The sequence below is a fragment of the Castor canadensis genome, chromosome 13, assembly GCF_047511655.1.
Source record: "Castor canadensis chromosome 13, mCasCan1.hap1v2, whole genome shotgun sequence".
Classification (NCBI taxonomy): Eukaryota; Metazoa; Chordata; class Mammalia; order Rodentia; family Castoridae; genus Castor; species Castor canadensis.
The window spans coordinates 97,371,851-97,392,386 of NC_133398.1; the positions used below are offsets into that span (position 1 = coordinate 97,371,851).

General features: G+C 39.0%; 1 protein-coding gene and 2 pseudogenes across 16 annotated transcripts in view; 2 read left to right on the top strand and 1 right to left on the bottom strand.

Annotated features, from left to right (window-relative positions):
- The first annotated feature begins 271 nt into the window (after window positions 1–271).
- Window positions 272–1,166, top strand: LOC109674614 (protein phosphatase 1 regulatory subunit 14C pseudogene; annotated as a pseudogene).
- A 10,775-nt stretch (window positions 1,167–11,941) lies between these two features.
- On the top strand, window positions 11,942–14,171 carry LOC109674613 (UDP-glucose 6-dehydrogenase pseudogene; annotated as a pseudogene).
- Window positions 14,172–17,452: 3,281 nt separating this feature from the next.
- The window catches only part of LOC109674615 (uncharacterized), a 28,241-nt gene continuing 25,157 nt past the window's right edge, over window positions 17,453–20,536 (bottom strand). For all 16 annotated transcript variants that reach the window (XM_074052338.1, XM_074052335.1, XM_074052333.1 and 13 more), the window contains one exon: window positions 17,453–18,294. Coding sequence is in view for 10 of the 16 variants with exons in the window: in XM_074052324.1 (XP_073908425.1) it covers window positions 18,097–18,294 (198 nt within the window). In the remaining 6 variants the exon portion in view is untranslated. The remainder of the gene's footprint in view (window positions 18,295–20,536) is intronic.

A 20,536-nucleotide genomic window follows, 5' to 3' on the forward strand; every position in this document is an offset into this window, starting at 1 on the left:
TGCAAGTTCTCTTTGGTGGACTTGGGGAAGAAAAGTAAAATGGAGGGGAAAGGCGTTAAGGAGTAAGTGGAGACATTTAGGAGGAATAGATCACAATTGGGGAATGGGAACATTGAATTAAAATCTTTTGCAGAGGAACCGGCGGCCGGGCGCGCGCGGCGCGCGGAGCAGGTGCCTGAGGCCCTCGCCTGCGGCTGCGGGGCCCCGCGGTGGTAGCGGCGCGGGGCGCTGCGCCCTCCTCCCGGCCGCACTTGGGCTCCGGCGCGGGGACATGTCGGTGGTGACCGGCGGGACCGGAGGCGGCGGCACGCGGGTTTTCTTCCAGAGCAGCCCGAGCTCCTCCCGGGAGGACTCGGCGCGGTGGCCACGGCGGCCACAGCTGGGCAGGTTCAGCTGCAGCAGCAGCAGCAGCAGCGGCGTCACCAGCAGGGAAAGGTGACAGCGAAGTATGATCGCAAGGAGCTTCGCAAGCGGCTGGTGCTGGAGGAGTGGATCGTAGAGCAGGTGGGGCAGTTGTACAGCTGCGAGGAAGAAGAAATTCCAGATGTAGAAATTGACCTTGATGACCTTCTTGATGCACAGTGAGGAAGCAAGAGCTTTAAAATCACAGGAAGCTCTCCTAGATTGCTACAAACCAACAGAGGAATTTGTCACGGAGCTGCTCTCCCGCATAAGAGGCATGAGGAAACTGAGTCCTGCACAGAAGAAGAGTGGATGATTCTGGAACAGGGTAGAACTCTCTCAGAGACGAAGAAAGAGTCCTGGGATTTGGACTTCATGAAGACTTTCACTAAACGATAATTGTCCTTATGAATAACTTTTCTTCTTTTGGTGCATGTAGGAGGGAATCTATTAGACATTTACTCAAGAGTGTTCCTTTTTGTTGTAATATTTTAATTGCAAAGATATCACGACTCTGACCACAGCCCAATCAAGGATTGTTAAAGCAGGTAGACATCCAAGGATGGGCCAGGCCAGGCAGTGTTTTCTGCAAGGATTCAGATGTTTAGGACCTTACTCTACAGGGAAGATGGTTTTCTTACAACCAGTTTGGTAATACTTTTTTCTTAAGTTGTACATTTGACTCAGATGTCAAATTTCTTGTGCTTGTATATATCTATCCACAGCTAAGTTAAAATGTAGATGTGAGTTTTATTTCACATTGATTGAATCACGTGTGCCATCCTGTAACCAGTGGTCACAGCACATATTTTGGAGAGGCCATCAGTCTTCTTCATGGAAGTGCTGTTGACCATCAACATTCACTTTTGGCAACAAACTGAAAGGATCTAGTGCATCCGTTATTTTAATGAGCTACACTACAAAAAAGTTGAGTTGGGTCAAGGGCTTTGTTTATGGAGTTTATATTATTTCATTGGTTGGGATGCTTTGCCAGGCCGTGGGCTTGTTACCCCATTTGTGGTCTCTTAAAGTTTGATGAACCCTTAATTTGAAGAACTATCCTGACTTCTAGAGAAATACCCATGCTATCTGGTGGTGTTTTGCAATGGAAAAGGGAAGCCCAGTGAGACAACTGACTCTGTTTTCAACCAAATACTATGCATCGTTTTCTCTGTGTGAAAGCAGATAAAAAGGAAAGTAGCAGATTGACATCCTCCTGGTAAGAAGTGGTTTCTAGCCCCTGCTGTGCCTGGGTGGTGTTGGATCAGAGTTAGGAGCTGAGTGTTGAGAAAAGTGTAGAGATGGAAAGCCCTCCTCTTCTCTCAAGACAGTTGATAGAGCAGCATTTTCTGGTTTGCAAGTGTGGTTGCAGTTCTGGCTTCTCTCAGTACTTCATGGTGGGAACTCATGGGCCTTCTGGCTCTAAGTGTGACCTTGATCTCCATGCTTGGACAGGCCTCAGCGCCTAAACTGTCCCCTCAGTTATATATCAGCTCTTTGGAGAAGAATTAAAATTCACATGGAATGTCAGCAGAGTAAAAGTTGAGAGTAAAAATTTTATCTTTCTTCCAGGAGGCCCCTGATGCCTTCCTGGAAGTTCTGACTACTGTAAGATGTCTCCAGGTGGCCTTGTCTGAGGACAGGGACCAGGCATTTTCTATCAAGGGTGCTTTGAACATATTTTATTTTTTAAAAGAACTATGTTTGTGAATTTTATGAATACTGGGAAGCTTTTGAAAATGTATTTAATTTTGTAATGTTTATCAATGATTTATTTACAAGCTATTTACTCAAATAAATGGAGCTGCTTACAAAAAAAAAAGTCTTTTGCAAAAGAATTCTTTCACTAGTTTCTTCTCTCCTCATCTCATCATGTGCATTTTAATTTAAAAGCAATATTTAAATAGAATAATGACAGTTTTCCAGATCTTAATAATGTACTACAATTATATAAGGCAATGCTCTTCTGAGGAAATATACTGAAATATTTAGGAGGAAAGGACACAAGATCTCCAACTTAATTTAAATTGTCTTAAAAATGACATGAATTTAAATGGTCCAAAACCAAAAACAGATAGATGTGTGTATAAGAAATAAATAACAGAGGAGATAGAGAAAATGTAAAAAAATTTATAAATAAAAATTTGGTAATATTTTAAATGTACTTCAAAATAATAAAATAAAACGCAAGATTATTTGGAAATGTTTTATAATTTTGTGAGTACAGATGAGCTCTTTCAATTTTGTTGAAGCAAAATATGGACAGGAACTTAGTGTTTGACATGTGTCTTTGTGTCACTGGAACCTGGAACAGTATCTGACACAGCAAGTGTTCAGTAAATGATCTCCCATCATTGTTATCCTAGTCATTATTTTGCTGTAAACTGATGGACCTGAGGGATGCAGTCTCATCTTATTCCTGGCTAGTTTCTCATGGAATACTACCTAATAAGAAAAGAAATGGCTTCTTAAAGGCAGGTAGCAGGAGGAAGCAGAAGAAAGGGAACAACAATGTCTTGACAATACTAAAAGTAGGTAACCAGTAAGATGACCACATGTCCCCATTTGCTGGGACATCCTGGTTTATTCCTATTGATTTGGCATAATTATTAACAGCATCACTTTTCACTCTCAAAGTGTTCTTGTTTGGATGACAAATTACGTAGACACTATTAATCAGGCCCAATCTAATTGCAGAGACTTAGCTTTTTTTTCTAAAATACTATTTTGGTTTGAGGTGGGGTAATATTGTGACCTAAATTGAAATTATAAAATAGATTAACATTGTTGTAAAGTTAATATGCATGCATGTAGGTAGAACATCACTTTTATGATATTACCTTGCATTAGAATTATTTGTGCACTTATTTTCATTGGCCTTAATTAGGAGCACTTCCATAGTTGAGAATGTACGCATTTTCATTTTTCCTCAAGCCCTTGCAAAGAATTTTGTACTTAGTATATATTCAATAATATTTGTTGAGTGGAATTGAATGAAATCAAATCCAATTGATATGTTGTCCCATTAAGGATAATTTGTGTGTTTGTATTTCAATCCATAAGCTGGGAGGAGCCAGTATGCCATTATAAATTTTGTCAATCTGAACACTGCAGTAATTTTTTTTTGTGGTACCAGATATTTAACTCTGGGCCTAAGTTAACTTTTTAATCTTCTTCATCTTTGCTACTATTTCCTTAAACTGCTCCAGTTGTCTATTGCAAAACATTTCTTCTCAGAAATGGTTAAAAATATTCTGTTCATTGAGGAAAACATCAAAAAGGCCCCTGGTTTCTTTGGATATATTGGACAGAAAGGTATCATTTTTTTTTATTGGCAAGGGTTTTGACCAGAAGGACATCAGGGAACAAACAATAGGATGTTGGCCATAGCTTACAATTTTCATTAGTCAAAAATTCAATGAACAAATTTTTGGCCCTACTGAGATTTCAAGAGACTCACATAAGAACCACGTAGAACACCAATCTTTGGAAATCTGTGTGTTTTGTATTTGAGTACTGAAACTCCTGGCCAACTGGAAAGGCACTGAGTTCTTCTAACAAGTTGTAGGGTGGAAATTATTTCTCTTCTCACCCATCTGCTCTACCATCCATATCTCACATTTAGAAGTAACACTAGTTACAGGGATGGGAAAAAAGACCATCAGCAGAAGATAAAAAAAAGAATCAAAGACCATCATTGACATAATGGCAAATACAACAACAATGAGGACAAATCACCTTGTGATGTTCATGCAGAAGTCCTAATTTTATGTTATTGCTACCTGAAATAATAAATCTATAGAGGTTTCTGTGCTACTTTTTGAAAAAAATAAGACATTTAATTTTTATTTAATGATACATGACAGTGTTTATCTGGGAAGGAAAAGAAATGGCTCCTTACTAAATATTTCAACAATGACAAAGAAGCAAGAGTTGAGCTACAAAGGAGTATTCATCAAAAGAGAGGTAAATAGTCAAAGAAGGAAAGAGAACATAGAGGGATGGGGAAAGGACTATAGTGATGAAAACACATTTCTCTCTCTCTTTAATTTTCTTTCATTAGCTTTGAACATCTAAGGGACTTGACATATGTTTTTTTGCTGCTTATATTGCTTAAAAAGGGAGAGGCTTCGGCAACCAGCAAAGAGAAAGGCCCCTTTGGACCTGTTCTGCTACTGCATTTGCAGATGGAAAAACTCTTGTGACCCAGCCTAGTTCAACTGACTTACTTATCCATTTACTTATATTAAGTCAAGAAATTTACAATATGTCAACTTCAAAGAGACTCTTTCAGAAATAGAAGGATACAACCCTCAGTAGGCAGATTTTTAAAAATGAAAGCAAGACCAATATGTAGTAATTTTTAGGAATTGTTTCAACTTAACAATCAAATGGAAATACTTCTTGCTGAGGTACTGCTGTTTTTGGAAACCAATTTTACTCAATGGTATAATGAGTGATATGGCTTTTAAAATATATGTGTTTTCACAGAAAATTATCTTTATCCAGTTGTTGAATCCTTTCACTGTTGTGGCATCCTTTCATACACAGAATCTATGGGTTTTATCTACAACAGAAAGTTACCTGTCTACTTCTAAACAAGAGAGGAAACAGGTAAAATATCTTGTTTTAAAGAGATTCTTCACAGTGTAAAGTTTATATTTCTTGGAACTTTCTCATACATTTGGCTCCTAATCTCATGTCATTTAATCTTCAAATACTGCTGCATTTTTCACTAGTTGAGGACATATCTCTTAATTTGAATGTTCCAAAATGCTATCTGCATTGAGTCACTCTTTAAGACCTAGTTAAGACATCACTGCCTCTCAAGTGCCCCTGACTCACAGAATGAATTGATCTCTCTCCTCGGCTACAGCTGCACTTTGTTTGCAGTTACTATAGTGGAGTTATGAATGTGTGGGGAAGACCAACTTTAACTGGGGGAGTCAGGGAAGGCTTTGGAAATGATGCATAAGTCTTAACTTACAAGGAAGCATGGTTTGCTAGGTAAAAAAACATTGTTCATTACTCCTTGCCTTCATGCATCAAAAATAATACCACACAATAATTGTCTGATTCATGTAAGCAGTCACTATTTGTTGGTGGATATTTGATTGAATGAGTACTAAACTGAGATGGATATGCTCCTTTATCATTCAGTCCCTCCAAAACTCTTGATTCCTTCTGTTTAGGTCCTTCATAAGTAATGGGAAAGCTTCTATGGATGTGGAAGTGTCAAGTGGCTTTAATGATATTAAATATCTATTTCTCTCTGCACTATCCAGAGGTTTTCAATGAAAGACTTAATTTTCATGGAGAGACAATACTCCAAGCCTTTTGAAATGTGTTGTTAAATATTTCTTGGTATTTAATATATGGGGATTTTCAAATAACTTGGTATTGCTAATGCAATAATTAGCATGTTTTAAAACATCATGTTAAAAATAATGTGTATGGCCTTATACTTAGCTTGTTTTTACATTTGGGTTTGGTGTGATGAGTTTCAGACTAAAAGCAGATCACTTTTTTTGAATTTTACCATAATATACATGACAGGGAATGCTTTTAGTATTTCTCAATATGACTAGATATAATGGAATAGCCAGTTGGTTGTGCTTATATGCCATGGCTATTTTATAGCAAATGTTTAAATATGTCATCTTGTGAGTCTTGACCCTAATAAACATGCTTGCTTCAACTGAAGATATAACCAGAAATGGTTAATAAACACATTTTGGATGGGTTTTGTGTTATTGTCTTTTCTTTGTTCATGATATAATCATTAAAATATTTTTTCATGTTCTCTTAATCTTTGTTGCTGAGAATTCACTCTTATTTTCTGAAACATAAAAAAACAAGTCAGAAAGTGAGAAATCTTCCTTAGGTAATCTCAGAATGGAGGAACTTTGTGCATTATGCAGCCAAGGCCATGCCAAAATGCAATTTGGAGGGTGTCCAGCCCTTCATTGGAAAGAAATGGTTTTCACTGATCTGAGCTATGACCAGCTGTTTACAGACAATCTGTGACATACTGATAGAGCAGAACACCATATGTTGTTTTCCAAATCAAATGATACAAGAAGTGTGACAGAGTGGAGAAACATCTGTCATTAGCAATTTTCACTAATTCTGGACAAAATACAAGTAATGAACTTACCGCAGGAAATTTCAAATACTACCATTGCTGAAACAAGTATATAAACAGCAAGTCCTCCTAATGGCTTCTAATTTAATTCATTTGCAGTAAGAAACAAACAAAGTGGGTTACTTGTTTTTGATGATAGGGTAGTAAATACAAATGCTAGTCACAAATGCTTATTTTAATCAAAGAAAAGGGATGGGGAATGCAACTTTCTTCAAGTTCAGATAGAAAACTTTATTCCTTCTTTAGCTGTTGAAGAACGTAGGGTTTTGTTTTTGTTTTTTGTGGGCAGCGGAGTTGGAGAACACACATAATAACTATGAATTCTTCCCTGAATCGTGCCTCAGAGTGATACCCTGAGCTCAGGATAGCTAGCACTTTTGCTGTTCATTGGAGCTGTGGTGATATTTACATAATATTAAATGTGCCTAATCTTTCTACTACAAGGCTTGTATAGAAAAATGTGTTAGGTCTTTCTCAAGCTGCTTTTCCCCCTGCTATTTCTCATCTTCTTTTTTTTTCCTAGCTGATAATTTTCATTTTGCAGTCCCACAGATTTTCACAGTTCTGTAATGAGCGCATGGTCCACATACAGCATCCACATGGTTCTCTACTGCTTGACGTCACACTGTTTATGAGATCTCAGAGCCAAACCATGTGAGGGCTGCAATCTGTGAGCATTGTTCTTTTGTATCTTTGCAACCAATTGAGCTATTAAGCCATTAACACTCAAGACCTACTCAGCTCAGTTTATACTCCCAGTTAGCACCAAGATGGCAAAATTATTAAATGGACAGGCTTGAGTTTAACTTCATACATTTTTTTAAAGTTAAGAAAGATTGTGATTCTTTATCTGAGGCTTTGACTGATGTTCAGAAAAATGGTGATGTAAAATTCAGACATAAGATCTTGCCCAATCCACTGGTGTTCTACCGAGTGGACCTTCCTTGGACTGTGTCCCAGAACAAAAAGACTGAATGCAATTCGTAGCTGATGACTGTAAAATGAGTGTAGGAGGTCTTTGAGGAGCTTCTTAATTACAAAATTATTCGTGATAAAATGGCACTAACCTCAAATTCCCAGTTTCTTGTAAATTTTAGTATGGTACCACATAAAAATGTATTGTAGCTTTTTAACACCTTAGATAAACCAGATCTAGCTTAGGAATGTTGTAGGGAATCAGCTCCAAATACATTTAAATCTTTCATTCTTCCTCTTCTTCTTGTTTCTTTTTTAAAAAAGAGAATGCTTCTCCTACTGATTTATCTAGCTTTTCAAAATCAATTTCTAAATTATTTTATGGTTCAGAAGAAATATTCCAAGATATGCAAATGCTAAATTGTTCTGGTTTTTATAGACATCTGCATTGAAAAACAAAACAAAGGGAAAATATAGATGCTATTAAAACCCATCATTACGTTTGGGATCTAGATAATAAAGTAAGCAGACCTGAGCAATTCGCTAACACTAACGCTATTCTTTACATAAACAGTAAATGATTAGATTTTCCTGTTCACTGACTAACAGCACACATATCATAACCACTAAGCTGTTATAGTACATTTTGTGTGTTGATTCACTTTAACGTTGCTAGTGTGAAGACAGGAAATGAAAAGTGGGTGAAATGAGACCATGTGCCCTATGCTGTGAAAAGGGCCCTTATTTGGCATAGTGGGTTGCACCATAAGGGCCATAAAATTGTGCATGTGTTAGTATCACTTTAATTACTATGGGGGCCACATGTTAAGCAGAATAGCAGAACTACTAAAACAGCTTCAAATCCTTACTGCTGATCGTTGCATTTAATTACAAATAGGAATATTTGGAGATAGGTTACCATAAAGCCTTTCTGTTGTCAAATGAGCTCAAATCTGATTTTTGTAATTATGTTTTTATACCACAGGTCCTGTTGAATAACTATAGGGAATAAAATTTTAATAACTGCTGATTAAATGTAGGTACGTCTTGCTTCCTAAGGATATTTATGAACATTCATCACACATAAATCAGGGTATCATCACTATTTTTCTGTGGACAGTGCTTTGATCATTCCACCTTAATGCAAATAAGCTGAATAAATTTATGTGTCATGAAATATTGTTTCTTTTCCATTGGAGCATAGAAGTTCTGGATTTCAATTATTCATATTGTTTGTGAGCACTGTGCACTGTACTGTAATTCTCTAGAACTACAGTGTTTTCATTGCCTTCCTACATGCCAGACTCCATGGGGTCTTTTTATTGACTTTCCTAATGCAGGGTTTTATCAAGGACTGGAAGGTGACAACTTTTGTCCATCTTTGGCCCTCTACTAGAATCAATATGTCTAGAGATGATGAGTTTGCTTTCCAAAATTTCTTTTCTTTTGAATTAATTATTTACTTATCTATTTGCTTATTTATTGGTAATTTGGTCTGTACAATCATGAATGTGTCATTCTCTTGTCTTATAAAATACAGTTTTGAAAGCTTGCATAATGGTTGGGCCTCCTAGTTCTTTTTGGAACATGAATTTATCACTGTGATTCCAATGGAGTTGAGTAATAATGTATGCAAAGAAGGAATTAGTAATGAGTAATAGATGTGAAAAGTTATGAGTTAATACAAGGAAATAGGCCAAACACAGAGTGGCCATGTTTTTAAGTTGGTATGTGATCTCACAGATATTAATTGATATACTTATACACTATCCATATAGGTACCCAGCTTTGTGGGCTTTGTAATTCCAGAAGTGATAAAATACCCCTTATACTATAAAAGAGAAATTTTTGATCCTTTCAATCAGTAATATTCCTTTAGAATATTCAGATCCTTCTGTATGATCCAGAAGATCACCTTTCTGGAGAAGTTACTCTCAAAATGGGAGAATGGGATCTATTTTTTCCAATAAAAATATTTGTCAAGATCATGAGAAAGTTCTGCTTGCAAAACTCACTAAAGTATGTTATTAAGTACTTAATCCACACATTGGATAGTTGTTTTAATTTTTAAGTTGCTGTACTATGTTCTCATCCAAAGAATAATACATGTGCTCTAACCCAGGTCTCCACATCCACTGTTTCAGATAAAAGACAAAACAGCACATCAGTAAAGACCTTGAAGATTCATGTACCACTGTGAAACAAATGCCATCCTGTTTGTAGTGTATATACTCCACTGAACACATCATCCCAATCCAATATCCAGATGCAGACTTTGAAGATATAAAGTACAGATGGTGGAACAAATGTTGCTCCTCTTTGAGGTAAAAATATAATGCATAAATATGGTCTTAAGGATTTGAGGCAGTTCCTACTTGGGGCCTGCTACTTTACCAATGCTGTCTATCATTTGAATCTTTAGTCTCACAGTAATGGTCATCTTTAAGGGATGACATAGCCGGGGTTGCAAAGTTCTGCTTCTATCACATGAAAGCATCATTTGGCAGTGCCATCATTTCAGCTTAATTGTGATAAATAAAATAGATGTCCCTAAAACCAGGGTTGCCATTCAGCAACTGTTTAGAACTCCGGTAGTGGTCCAGTGGAAGGGGAGCTTAGTGTCAGTTGGTATTATATATTTGATGGGAAAATTAATTGTGCAAAATTCAGAGAATCAATTATATAATTCATGAGAACAGATAAGGCAACCCCCCCCCAAATCCTACACATACAAGGACCATGTGCCAGAAGTAATGTTTAACATAGTAATTCCATTAATTTATGCCTCTATAGCATAAGAACAAGCTTTATAATAAGTGAGAATAAAAGAAAAGGCAAGCAGAAATGAATAACGAATTGCAGAGGAAAACTTTCTCCTTTTCTCAATTATCGATGCCTTCTTTTTTAAATGTATAATATTCACCTTTTAACAAAGATTGATCATAAAGTTTGTTTTAAACAACTTTGCAAAATAACCCAGAAATTTTAGTCAACAGATATTGATGAAAAGCCTTCCTTTGCCAAGTACCATGTAAGGTGGTGGACTGTAACACTGAACAGTGCAGTCTAGAACACTGCTCCCTGTGAGCATTCTATGGGACTGCTAGACACTTCTAGCCATTATTAGGATTTTGAATATTAGCCATATTAGTATTTAGAAATAATTCTTTGCTTGTAAAAGAAGAATTTGGATTAATCTCTTGACCCCTTTCCATTCTAAATTCCTTTCTTTCATCCCTTTACACCCTGGAATGTGCATGGTATATTAATGATACAGGTTGTTCTTGGAATAATCAGTCTGTCTGCAAGGAGCCTGTGCCTACCTGAAGAGGCAGAACATAGACCAGAAAACATATATTAATCCCTGAAAGTCTCTGTTAAATCAAAAGAATGTGGCCATGGCTTTAGATATTAAAATGTGGTCACACTTTCTGATGGACAAACTATTTCGTGAGCATCAGTTGTAGATCAAAGATTCAGAAACCAGAACCAGCTGAAAACACACTCTGCTTCTGCTTGACCCACCTGGAGTCCTCAAAATTTCTTCACTGGAAACCCTTCTTTATGTCTCTTTTGAGAAAAATTTAGATTCACTCCCACCACAGGAGTGGTAGAACTAATAGAGTATTGATAATTTTAGGAGGACTTATTGCATAACTATTTTCTACATGTCCTGTAGTCAATAGATCTAAGTGTGAGAGAAGAATTTGTTTAATAGTCTCACTTGTTTCCTGAATACTCTGTGTCTTCTGCTGTTTCTTTCTTTCTTTTTTCCTGCTTTTTAAGTATTCTGGTAACTTTATTTCAAATTAACTGGTTTCTTTACAATTCTATGCATTTTATTTTATTCATTTGTAAACGTTATTCTGAAAAGCAGACCACGGGCTTCAGTCTGTCCAAGGGCTATAGGTCACAAAAAAGTTAAGAACTTCTTCACCAAAGTACAGAGCTCTCCTTTGCACATAGGTACATCATAATGAGACAAATTAAAAACTTGCAGGTTTTTGCTTTGCCATAAAGCAGATTATAAAAAGATGCACCAATCACTGATAACAAGTATTCATTTTAACTTCTTTCTCATAATTGATTTCCCATAATTGCTAGAACAAAAGTTACTCAAAATATGAATGCAACCTCACACAAAGAATCCAATAATGAATGTAACACACATGCAAAACATGCAGGCACACAGCAACTATAAAAATGAATCAAGACTGTGAAATGTCTCATACAGAAACTAAGTGATTGCTCTGGGGCTGCTGCGGAGGGAGGTGGGGCAAGAAGGCGGTGAAGGCCAGAGTCCAGGAGGCCTGGCTGCGGGGGAATGAAGCCTCCGCCTTCTCAGGCAGAAGCCTTTAAATACAGGTGCGAGTCCGGGATTCGGGACGCGGCGCTCGGCATCCTGACCGGGGCGTGCGTGCAGTGCGGCCGGGCGCGGGTGCAGAAGCTGCTGCGGTGCGGTGCGGAGCAAGCGCAGTCATGTTTGAAATTAAGAAGATCTGTTGCATTGGTGCGGGCTACGTTGGAGGACCCACATGCAGTATCATTGCTCACACGTGCCCTGAAATCAGACTGACGGTTGTTGATGTTCATGAATCAAGAATCAAGGCATGGAATTCTCCAACCCTTCCCATTTATGAGCCAGGACTAAAAGAAGTGGTAGAATCCTGTCGAGGAAAAAACCGATTTTTTTCTACCAATACTGATGATGCCATCAAAGAAGCTGATCTTGTATTTATTTCTGTAAACACTCCCACAAAAACCTACGGCATGGGGAAAGGCCGGGCAGCTGATCTGAAGGACATCAAAGCTTGTGCGAGAGGAATTGTGAAGAACTTGAATGGGTGCAAAGTCGTGACTGAGAGGAGCACAGTTCCAGTGAGGGCAGCGGACAGCATCCGTCCCATATTTGACGCGGACACAAAGTCCGACTTGAATCTACAGGTGCTGTCCAACCCTGAGTTCTTGGCAGAGGGAACAGCCATCAAGGACCTCAAGAACCCAGACAGAGCGCTTTTTGCAGGGGATGAGACCCTGGAGGGCCAGAAAGCTGTGCAGGCCCTGTGTGCTGTCTACGAGCACTGGGTTCCCAAGGAGAAGATCATCACAACTAACACTTGGTCTTCAGAGCTTTCCAAACTGGCAGCGAATGCTTTTCTTGCCCAGAGAATCAGCAGCATTAAGTCCATCAGCGCTCTGTGCGAAGCGACAGGAGCCTATGTGGAAAAGGTAGCAGCAGCCATTGGGATGGACCAGAGAACTGGCACTAAGTTTCTGAAAGCCAGCGTCGGTTTTGGTGGGAGCTGCTTCCAAAAAGATGTGCTGAACTTGGTTTATCTCTGCGAGGCTCTGAATTTGCCGGAAGTAGCTCGCTATTGGCAGCAGGTCATAGGACATGAATGACTACCAGAGACATAGTCTGTTTAATACAGTGACTGATAAGAACATAGCTATTTTGGGGTTTGCATTCAAAAAGGACACTGGAGATACAAGAGAGTCCTCCAGTACATATATCAGCAAGTATCTGATGGACGAAGGTGCACACCTCCATATATATGATCCCAAAGTGCCCAGGGACCAAATAGTTGTGGATTTTTCTCATCCAGGTGTTTCAGAGGATGACCAAGTGTCCCGGCTTGTGACTATCTCTAAGGATCCATATGAAGCGTGTGACGGTGCCAATGCTGTCGTTATTTGCACTGAGGGGGACATGTTTAAGGAGTTGGATTATGAACGCATTCATAAGAAAATGCTGAAGCCCGCCTTTATCTTCGATGGACGGTGTGTACTGGATGGGCTCCACAGTGAGCTACAAAACATTGGCTTCCAGATTGAAACAACTGGCAAAAAGGTGTCATCCAAGGGAATTCCATATGCTGCTTCTGGTGAAATTCCCAAGTTTAGTCTTCTGGATCCGCCTAGCAAGAAACCCAAAGTACAGACACTGCCATTTGTATTTGTGATCATTTTGGTACTTCAGGATAGCAAATATCTATCTGATGTTAAGTGGAAAATGAACCGAGTGTTTTTAAGTAAGCAAAATTATTTTTTTAATCCTCAAATTTATACTAGCTACATGGTGTTAGCAGATCTGGTACTCATGAATCTAGAATATTTTTTACATATTTTTATATTATTGCTAGCTCAGTAATTGGATGAGTGGAAAATAATAATGTTGGTTTTAATGGTGTCACTTTTTTGTAAAAGAAAAAGTAAACTTAAGACATTTTTATTTTATAAATTGTCCATAGGCGGCACTTACCTTCATTGGAAAGGGAAAGGCATGCTAGTTTTCCTGGGCCTTGGTTTATTTCCTTATCATTAAATATGTATTTTGAAAGCATGCAATTATCATGTTACATAGCCTCTGGAAGTATGGTTAAAAAGTCCAGGCTGGCCTGAAACTTGGAATCCTCCTGCCTCAGCATCTCAAGTGTTGAGATTATAGGTGTGGGCCACCATGCCTGGCTCCTTTTATTTTAATGCGATATGTCATTGACTTTTAATCCAAAAAGATCATCACTGTGTATTTCCAATTTTTCATTTGAAGAGTGTTATCTTTTTATTTCTAAAAAATTGACTTGAGGGGAAAATCAGCAATAGGGTCTATTTTTCTCCTCATTTCTTAGCTATCAGCATTGATCACTACTTTTGCAGTCTGAGTCAATGTTTATCACCTTTATTTTGCATTTTTATTTGTATTCTTAATTCCAATTTTTCTTTAAGAAAACCAATAAAATCTCATATGAAATAAAAGATTTTACAAATAAAAAAAAACTAAGTGATTATGCAACTTAAGGAAACTGGTTTAAAAAAAAGGTACTATTTACCATCTGTCTTTTGAAAAATTTTTTAAATTTCTTTAATAATTGCCTGGTAGCAAGCATCCCTCTCTGCTTTCCCAGTTTCACTCCAGTCTCTCACAAATTGTTTCAATGTGCATTTTAATTTATCCATGTCAAATGGTAGAGGCTGGCATAATTTTTCCATTCCCATCTTCTCCATATTCTTTATTTTCAAACACATGTATGCACAATGGTCAGCAGTATTTCTTGATTATGATCCATGCATTTCCGGAACTTGTTCAAGTGAAGAGGAAACTGAGGAAGCAGTTTCTGTCGATCATCTGGAAGTGATCGAAACTGTCTTTCTATTCAGTTCACTCGCTCATGCATACTGGTGCGGTGGTGGCGGAAGGCATTAATGATCTTCCAGAAGTGCTCGCTCCAGCCTCTCTTCTTCTTTCTTCTTCTTTCTTCTTTCTTCTTCTTCTTTCCTCTTCTTCTTCTTCTTCTTCTTCTTCTTCTTCTTCTTCTTCTTCTTCTTCTTCTTCTTCTTCTTCTTCTTCTTCTTCTTCTTCTTCTTCTTCTTCTTCTTCTTCTTCTTCTTCTTCTTCTTCTTCTTCTTCTTCTTCTTCTTCTTCTTCTTCTTCTTCTTCTTCTTCTTCTTCTTCTTCTTCTTCTTCTTCTTCTTCTTCTTCTTCTTCTTCTTCTTCTTCTTCTTCTTCTTCTTCTTCTTCTTCTTCTTCTTCTTCTTCTTCTTTCTTCTTCTTCCTCTTCCTCTTCCTCTTCCTCTTCCTCTTCCTCCTTCTCCTCCTCCTCCTCCTCCTTCTTCCTCCTCCTCCTTCTTCTTCTTTCTTCTCCTCCTCCTCCTTCTTCTCCTCCTCCTCCTTCTTCTTCTTCTCCTTCTTCTTCTTCTTCTCCTTCTCCTCCTTCTCCTCTCTCTCCCTCTCCCCCTCTATTTCTTCCCCCTCCCCCTCCCCGGTGCTGCACGTGGCTACCGCCACCAAAACCGCCGCGGCCAAGGGCAAACGCCCCGCGGAGGACCGCACTTCCACCCCCTCGTTCCCTCGGGCAGCTGAGAGGCCCTGGCCTGGCTCATTTGTGTCCTTATGGGACGATTGTGTTGTTTTGATAGGGTACGTAACTACTGGGGACCTTGGTCAAAGAGTTTATTAGCCAGCTGGTAGAAGTGTCTTAGCTGCCACTTCCTGACTACTGACGGTGCCAGAGTCTCGCTATGCAACTGCATAATAGCTAAATAGCATCATGATTTCGGGCTTACTTTCCCTCCTGGTGTTCAGAATTCTTTTTGAAAATCTTGCACAGATCAAATGTCTCACATGGTGAGCATTTGCAAGGATTTTAAGCTTATAAACTAGATGATGATTACTTCATTGCAATATCTCAAACGTTTTTATAGTCATGAAATTTGTTTTCCTTTCTAATGGAAAATTCAGTTCCTTTTATCTTAAATGGCTTTTAAAAATGCATACATAATGGTCACTGCATTTCCATTTTCCTAAAACATGAAGCATTCTAAAAACATTTTCCCAAGCTAAGCTGGGGAAAAAAGTCTGCTGTTCTATTTTTTTTTTTTGACAGAAAAATTTGCTAGAAGCAAGTTTTTCTTGTAGTGGTTGTGCTTTGAGGCATGTTGTAATCATCGGTTAACCACAAATTTCCTAGGGCTTGTATGTTTCCATGAGTTTTCTTGAAATTTCTGTGTAAATTCTAAATTAAAAGTAAATCTGTTATCATTAATATTTGATATTAATAATTATTTAAAAGTTTGGTGGCAAACAAGCATATACAAAGATAAGGTTATTCATATTAAATACATAGTATATATATATATATATATATATATATATACTGGACATAAACATATATACTGTTGACTTATGTTTTATGTGTACATATAATATACATTATCTACATATAAATGCATACATTACTATGGTTATATACACATACACCAAATATTTTTTAATTCTATATGATTCACATAAAAACATCTTGTAAATTGAGGAAACTATTTATCCAAGTCATATTAAACAGAAAAAACTACTCAGAGCTTTAATCTATTTGATTTTCTCTAAGTGATCTTTTTGGAGCAGGGCAAATGAAAATGAAACAAACTGAGAATTGAGATTTTTGAAATAACTTCTACAAGCTGTGCTGGGTTAGTGTACCTTCAGGATTTTGTAAGGAGTATCTCAGAAGGGAAAGAGCCTCCTCAATGAACCTCCTTTTGTCCCATTCCTTTCTCTCTCATCCATCATCAGTTCCCATACCCTGTACCATATTCTGTTGCTACTCTCATTTCTCTGAGTTTTGAGTAATGTCCAGTGGCCCAGTTTTCTGTCTTGGCTGGCCAACTGCTGTTCACACATTAAGCTCTCTCCTAGCTTGAGCCATTGTACCCCACCTTGTATGTGTAGGGTGCACAGTCAACAGGAATTACTTGGTTGCATTTATTGGGGTGAACTGATTTCCAGATGCTAAGGTGATGGTTATTAACTGAATGAATGAAGCACTAAGAGTGAGCTACTTTCAGCTTAACTGATCTTTCTGTTAACTAAAAATTAACAAGAGAAATTTCTGTGTGCATGTCAGTCCTTGCTAAGAAATTGTCCTATTGAATTAGGGAGAATATAATTGATATGTCTGCTCTTCTGTTGAGCTCCTATGAGTTCCTTGTAGGCCCAGGCCCTGGTCAGGCTCACCTTCCTATCTGCAGTCTTGCACGTCCTAAGAGACGTCCTCAGAATTATGTGTTTAGTTAAGGAGTTGATTATTTTATTTATTCCTACAAAGATATTTATCAAATGCCTATATTTTGCTGGATTTTCAACAACAGGATGGATAAAATTTATTTTTGGATCATCCTCAAAGAGTAAACTCAATTCATTGAAAATACACCCACCCGGAGTACTCAATAGCTTCAGTGTAATAATTGTGGCTTAAAGTAAAGATTTAGATTTTTGACCAGAAATACTTGTTAAAGAATAGGTAAGATGGAAGTATCTTGAGGACAGGGATCTCGGATGCTGAACTGATACACTATTCTTCAACAAAAAGAATGTTGTTGAGGATCAGAAATCCAGACATGCTTCAGAGATGAAGGACAGAAATTTTAGTTTGACATCAAATATGAATATACTTGCATGTGGGGTGCATTTTTTAATTATTAAAATTCACACTGAACTCAAAAGATGTTCAGTCTCCAATTTAATTTTGCACTCCTCCATGTCTCCCTAAATCTTCATATTGTTTGACAGTGTGTTGCACAACTGTTGCCTGTAAGCGTGAAAAGTCAGGATGAGAGTTCACAGCAGGTTGATGGCCTGGAGACGAGAAGTCTGTCTGAGGACATTTCAAAGTTGAAAAGGTATTATTCTCACATGGAGTTATTTCTCAGTGGGTGTGAACAACAGCTACTGAGCAGGCTGGTGTAGTGTGAAATAGTTTCCTGAAAAATGATGTGCAGACATATGCAGAAAGCCACATGCTTAGTACATGCACAGACTGCATGCCTAATTCCAAGGGCTGAGTATTTGCCTGTAAGATAAGCTAGAGCTGCAAAAGTCTCCAATGTAAGTAGCCCAGGCTGAAGAATGGAATGGTAATGGATCCATTGGGTTCAAGGTAGACACAGATTGAAGGTCAAGAAGTAAAGAGTGCTGCTATGTAAAAGAAGGGGAAGAGAGTTGATGAAAATTCCTCTTGGTCCTTATGAAAGGGTTCTACTGAGCACTCCAGTCTCCACAATTAAACCAGGACAAAAGCAAGGCAGAGCATTGCCAAGTCACAACTAGGAGTTGGCTTGTCCTTTGGGTATTGAAGTAGTGCTCACCAAGTGAAAAGCACATCCAGCATCTGCTCAGTGGTAGTGAAGCATCTATAGCTGCCTAGAAAGTTGTGGATACAGGTGGTGTCCTCACATAAGGCAGAGTTCAATATTTCAGTCACCAAATTCTGCAGAGTTCCTGCCTTGAGTTTCAGCTCACTGCAGGGCTCATCCAACATGGAGGCTGCTGTATTTTCATTCTACATGGAGAAATAGGAAGAACAATTTAAACACAAACAGTAGCAACTGGCAAAAAGGATTGCACTATAGTGAAGTGAAAATTGCCAAAAAGAATTTTTCACAGACTCAGGTATATACACACCCACACCCACAGGCATATCAATAGTGATCTGTTGCTTTATGCGAGGGGACAGATTGGTCTGATGGCTGGCATCAGCTATACTGTCAATGATTGTGTCACCTTTAGCATCCTCTGGGAAAAACCAAAGGATGTGTGTACCTCAGCTGATCCAGTGTCTCAAAATGTGGATGAGGCCTCTGTTCTGGCCTCTCCTGGAGCCTGACCATATGCCAGTCAAGAGACACAAAGAGGACATTCTTCACTCTTTAGTGTCTCCAGAGAAATGAGCTAGCTGCAGTTGCTCTGCATTCTACTTGCTGGTCTTCAAAGTCTGCATTGTCTTCGGCTTTCAATGCTATAAGTTAGGTAATCTCTGAAGGTGTACTCCACTGAACCTCTGCCTCAGAGAAAACTTCCCCCAGGTCCACTGGTGTTCTGACCCACCTGGCTGCCCAGACCATGTGGAAAGCTACACACAGCCACATTCTAACCCTCACGCATACTGTCCTCAGACATGCCTGGCTATACAGTAACCCAAATTTGAAGTGATAGAGCAGGATTCATAAGTGGCCCCTCCTTCCAACCTTGGATGTTACCCTGGACAGGTCACTGTGGTTCTCACATCCTCCCCACTCTCCCCTTTTTCTCATTGAGTAGTCACCCTAGCATCTGCTAGCTAGGAAACCCTTGCTTTTACATGCCCATAGCTACCTGTGTTACTTGTGGCACTCAGGGACAGTTGGAAGATGTAGCTAATGCACTAATATGGAGAAGGGACAATTAGAAGGGTAGATAAGGGAATCAACAAAAAAAATGAAATGCAGGCATTGCAGTATACATCTTCAATTGCCATACTTTGGAGGTTCAGGGAAGAGCATCTCAAGTTCAAGGCCATACTGAGCTACATAGGAAGATGCTGTCCCTCAAATGAATAAAAAATGAAACACAACTCTACCCAAGCCTGAGTTCCATAATGGTATGAAGGGAAGATCACAAATGTGTATATAGAAATGGAAACATATGGACAAAATGGCTTATGCAAACTCACATATTTACATGCACATTCACAGCCCTGTGTATCCCTGGAAGTGTTTGGGGGTATTCAGGACACTGCATGATATTTGAAGATCTGGGAGGAATGTGGAGGTGTGGAGACCACTCTTATGATGGGAACTAGATCCTGGGTGGACAAGGAGTTTCAGGGTGTCTGTCAGGACTAGGGCTGATCCTGGCTTTGGGAGAGGCAGGTATCACAAGAAACCCTTCCTGTTATCCTTGTGGTAGCAGATTTCCACTCTGATGAACCTCTCCTCTGCTCAAGGCCACTTGAGAGAGCATCAGGGGCACTGAGAATGGCTAACTTCACACAGTAATGCCATCCAAACAAAACTATATACAGACACACAAATGAGGATGGGCTTTCATGAAGGTAAGTGAGAATACTGCTCCCAGTGCCACAAAGCAGAATGAACTGCAGGCAGCAGTAAGAATGCACAGAAACAGCAAAGTGAACCAGGCAGCTGCTGTTGTAGATTGCAGGGCTGAGCTTGCCCTCTTTGTGCAACATGAACTGTCTCCACTTCCTCCTGCCCTTCCAGAGGAGGAGACAACCCTAGAAAGGAGTGTTGCTAGGACCCAGGATTCTAATATCAGGGTTCTGTTCTTGAGGAGAATCTCAGGCTGATGGATAGGAGCTACACTACAGGTAGTCCTGGGTAGGATGCCCTGGGTTATGGTGCTGGGTCTGGCTGCCAAAGGAGGAGCTGTCGCAAACAGGTCCACCTATTTGCTCTCCCTCTCCTGAGAGAGCAACAAAGGCTGCCATCAGGAAGTTTCACCAGAGTGTACGTGGCCCAGGTCATGCCAGTCCTGACACCCATACATTTGTTTCCTCCCCTTGCCCAAATTTGGTCTCCAGAGAAGATTCTTTCTCTTCATCACAGAGTTCTACGTATAATATTTATTATTGATAAATTCTTAATGCATGGCCATCTCCTACAAACCAAATATTTTCTACAATTCTTGACTAAAAATTGGCATGAGCTTTATGTCCATCGACTGGATGGCCTTCCTGGGTGATGTATAAGAGGATGAGAAATGATGACAAGGGCAAAGTCACAGAACACAGAGATGGGGGTTGA